This window comes from Salvia miltiorrhiza, chromosome 5, assembly GCF_028751815.1.
Source record: "Salvia miltiorrhiza cultivar Shanhuang (shh) chromosome 5, IMPLAD_Smil_shh, whole genome shotgun sequence".
Classification (NCBI taxonomy): Eukaryota; Viridiplantae; Streptophyta; class Magnoliopsida; order Lamiales; family Lamiaceae; genus Salvia; species Salvia miltiorrhiza.
In genome coordinates, this window is record NC_080391.1 from 30,928,040 (window position 1) to 30,932,563 (window position 4,524).

The following is a 4,524-nucleotide window of genomic DNA, read 5'->3' on the forward strand; positions in this document are numbered from 1 at the left end:
AAATAAGGACAAAAATGAGCCCGATCCGTAATTAATAGCATCTCATGGATACAATCTCGACATATTATAAGGTTATGAATATATGATATTGTATATTGAAGTAGACTTTAAATGAATTAATAGGTACTATATATATCAATAATGCGAGTGTTCTGTACTGGTGACCATTCGAAATGAACTTCAAAGTTAAGCGTGCTTCACTTAGAGCACAATTAAGATGGGTGACCGACTGGAAAGTTCATCTAACTTATGCAATACGGAAATAAATAAATAAATAAATAAAATAAATAAATTTCAAAACAATATCGGCGGCAGTGTGCCGCCGGTAATGGTCACAGTCTCCGGCGGAAAACACCGCCGCCTTCCGGTGACGATTACCGGCGGCACTCTGCCGCCGGTAATACTCCGGCATTTCTCCGCCGTTCACCGATGAATTATAACGGCAGCGTCGCCACTGACAATTACCGGCGGCGTGTTTTGCCGCTGGTAATGGTGTTACCGACGAGAAATTTACCGGCGGCGTGATGCCGCCGATAGTTCATTTTCCGGCGGCTGCCTCGAAATTAACGACGGCAAACGCCGCCGGTAATCAATTTTTTTTGTAGTGTGAGTAAACACAACTCTAACAATAATGTTTATTTTTTTAACTTGTGATATATTTTAATTATTATGATGTTATTATATTTGTTAGATGTTTATTAGCTAAACATGTTTAAAAAATAAGTTGTCGGTATGTCGTTATACCGTAGCGAATTTTTAAATTTTGGTATTACCGTGAAAGTACAGTATACCGAAACTCGATACGATATATCGAAACAAAGTATGATAAAAATATGAGATTTATTCACACCGCAAATAAAAATAAAGTATAAAATATGATAACTTTAGAAAGATATACTTTACGGTCCCGCCTGCCCCTAGTGAATCCCGTTAGAATATATATGGAGTTGTGAAAAACGTTTCAGCGTTACCGCATGCAACAATTCTACTCCGTCACTATTTAACGCGCCTTGCCCTCTCTCACTTTCCAATTGACACACAACGAAGCCACTATGTCATCTGTTCCTCTTTCCACCGTGGCCAATATCTCGTCCCAGTCACTCTTCTCACGCCACAAACCGCCGCGTCTCTCCACCCAAATCAAGTCCTTGAGGGAGACCAACAACGGCGAAGAACCCCCCCAAGCCACAGTTGACCGGAGAAACCTGCTGCTCGGCATAGGTGGCCTCTATGGCGCCAGCAATCTGGTCTCCGGCGATGCTCTGGCCACTCCCATTCCAGCTCCAGATCTGGCAAAGTGCTCTCGCGGCACAAACCTCAACCTAAAGCAGCCTCTCGACGTGGACTGCTGCCCTCCCTTCTCCGACAAGGCCATCGACTACAAGCTGCCCCCCGCCAAACAGATCCGCGTCCGCCCCGCCGCCCATCTCGCCGACAAAGACTTCATCGCCAAATACGAGAAAGCCACCGAGCTCATGAAGGCCCTCCCCGCCGACGACCCCCGCAACTTCATGCAGCAAGCCAATGTCCACTGCGCTTACTGCAACCTCACATACGACCAGGCCAGCGATCCATCCAACAAGCTGCAAATCCACTTTTCCTGGCTATTTTTCCCCTGGCACAGGTGGTACTTGTATTTTTACGAGAGGATCTTGGCCAAACTGATCGATGACCCCACCTTCGCTCTGCCTTTCTGGAACTGGGACAACCCTAAGGGCATGCCCATGCCGGCCATGTTCGTCAGAGACAATTCCCCACTCTACAATGCCAGGCGCAACCGGGACCATCTGCCGTTGGTGGACCCGCCTCCGTATGCCGATCTCCGCTTCTCCAAAAAATTCCAGACCGACCCAGACAAAATAGTGGGCAGCAACCTCACGGAAATGTACTCAGAGATGGTCCGTAGCGCCGTGAATCTTGAGGACTTCTACGGAGCCAAGTACGCGCTGGGGAGCAATCCGGACCCGGGCGCCGGCACGGTGGAGCGCGGGTCCCACACGGCCATACACGCGTGGGTGGGGGATCCCAACTCCCCCGCGGGAGAGGACATGGGCAACTTCTACTCCACGGGACGAGACCCTCTCTTCTTCTGCCACCACGCCAACGTGGACCGCATGTGGTCCGTGTGGCGCGACCTCAGAGGCCCCAAGCCCAAGGACTTCAACGACCCCGACTGGCTCGACACCAGCTTCTTCTTCTACGACGAAAACGCCCAGCTCGTGCGGGTCAAGGTGAGGGACACCCTTGACAACCTCAAAATGGGGTACACCTTCCAGAAGGTGGAGATCCCGTGGCTCAACAAGAGGCCCAAGGCGCGCGTCAGGAAGTCCAAGGTCGCCGCCACCAGCGACGCGCCCAAGGCCACGGACACGAGCGTGTTCCCGGTGAAGCTGGACAAGGTGGTGAGGGTGCTCGTGGATAGGCCTAAGAAGAAGAGGAGCAGCAAGGAGAAGCAGAAGGAAGAGGAGCTGCTGGTGATCGAAGGGATCGAGGTCGACACCTCCGAATTCGTGAGGTTTGAGGTGTTCGTGAACGACGAGGACGACGACCCACGCGACGTCATCGACCTGGCCGAGTACGCCGGCGGCTACTCACAGGTGCCGCACAAGAACGCCGGCAATGTGAAGAGCAAGATCAGGCTGGGCTTGACGGAGCTGCTCGAGGATCTGGATGTTGAAGATGACGACCAGATCTTGGTCTCCCTGGTGCCCAGAGATGGAGGAGAAGATATTACCATTGGTGGGGTCAAGATCATCTATGTTTGAGTTTTCTCATACGCGCGCTTGGTGCAGTTATGTTTTCCAGTTAGGGCCGGTTTGATATGGGTTTATAGGTAGGATAAATTAAATTAATACAGGTTAGTGTGATGTTTGATATCATGTTCAATTAATGTGGTCAACTCCTACTTAATCTCACTTCTACATGTTATTTTGTGGGAATAACCCATACTAATAATCCCCCCTCGTTTAACTTCAATACTGCGAAGTTGGATAAAAATTATGCTACCCTTCGTCACGCATATCGATGCAAATGCACAAGTAATGGTGGACACACATGATATTTTTAAAATTATATGAGGATAGTTTTGGTATTAGATAATATAATCCAACATAATCCTATGGATATCAAGCACAATATAGGATTAAGTAGTCATGATATCAAACACCCATGAAATAATATAAATCCACACTAATCCACACTAATTTCTCAAGATAATTTTAATCCTAATCAATTCTAAACTGCAAATCAAACGGGCCCTTAGAAGGGATGTGCTTTTTATTTTCTTTTCTGTTTAGTTGGAAAAATAACATGTGTAATGTGTGGATTTTTATCCTTTTGTTTCTATCTTGAGAAGGGACCTGTGTGGATCGATATTGTTCCAAGTAAATAAAGGTGTGAGTTTTGCCACACGTTTCTTATCAATAGAGAGCGGGCCATTGCAGTTTTTTGCACTATATGATACTCCTTTCCTTCTACAGTGACATACCATCCTCTTTTGTTTTATCATTTTAATATAGGGCATTAATTGGTATATACATGAATCTTTATTTATTTTTTGATATTTAACATGAACTTTAAATTCTAATTATAAATAGAGATTATTGTCAAAAAAATACTCATAGTTTACCAATGTTTTAGTTTTAGCATGACCTTAAAATTTGACCAGAAAATACACCAATTTTCAATTTAATCGCAATTGTACTATGACCTTATAATTTGATAAAAATATATACTAATTTTCAATTTAATCGCAATTATTCCATCACTTTATAATTTGATCAGAAAATACGCCAAGTTTTAATTTAAACGCAATTATTCCATGACCTTATAATTTGACCAGAAAATGCACCAAGTTTCAATCCTAATATTTCTAATTATTTATTTGACCAATTCACTTATTATTTACTCATAATTCATTCTATATGTATAACGATATCTATTTCACTATGTATTTGTGATTATTTAGCTCATTGTTCATCATTATAGATGTATTGGTCTTTATTGTAATTTCCTATTAAATTGTTATGTATAAATTATTGTTAATTGATTGATTTATTTTTTTATAAAGATTAAGTTTGATGATTAATTATTTTATATTAATTGTTTCATTATGTTATATATATATATATATATATATATATATATATATAGGGGAAGGCTAAAATAAGAACACTTCTTAAAATATAAATTAGGAACCATTTTCAGCCCTTAGATCATCAAGATCTACGGCTGATTCATCACCTTGTTGGATAAATTCATGGTCCTGAGTTCGAATCCCAAAGGTAGCAAAAAATTATTTTTCGCAATTCATGCATTTTTGTTGGTTTGTAATTCTTAAAATAAGGGTGGTTTATTGAATAACCGCCCCCTATATATATATATATATATATATATATATATATAGGGGGCCGCTCCAATGAGACCCCCTAATTTTAGTGAGATCTAGGGCACGATCTGGTGCGTTTATTTTAGCAATCCTATGGCTGATATTGTATCTGGAGGGTGATTTTTTTTCGCAGGGTT

At 42.7% G+C, this 4,524-nt stretch overlaps 1 protein-coding gene across 1 annotated transcript; it reads left to right on the forward strand.

Moving 5' to 3' along the window:
- The first annotated feature begins 828 nt into the window (after positions 1 to 828).
- LOC131026436 (polyphenol oxidase I, chloroplastic-like) lies at positions 829 to 2,952 on the forward strand. The gene has a single exon (XM_057956304.1). It carries the CDS (start codon positions 1,053 to 1,055, stop codon positions 2,763 to 2,765), a length of 1,713 nt encoding a protein of 570 aa, XP_057812287.1. The 5' UTR covers positions 829 to 1,052; the 3' UTR covers positions 2,766 to 2,952.
- Positions 2,953 to 4,524: the final 1,572 nt, after the last annotated feature.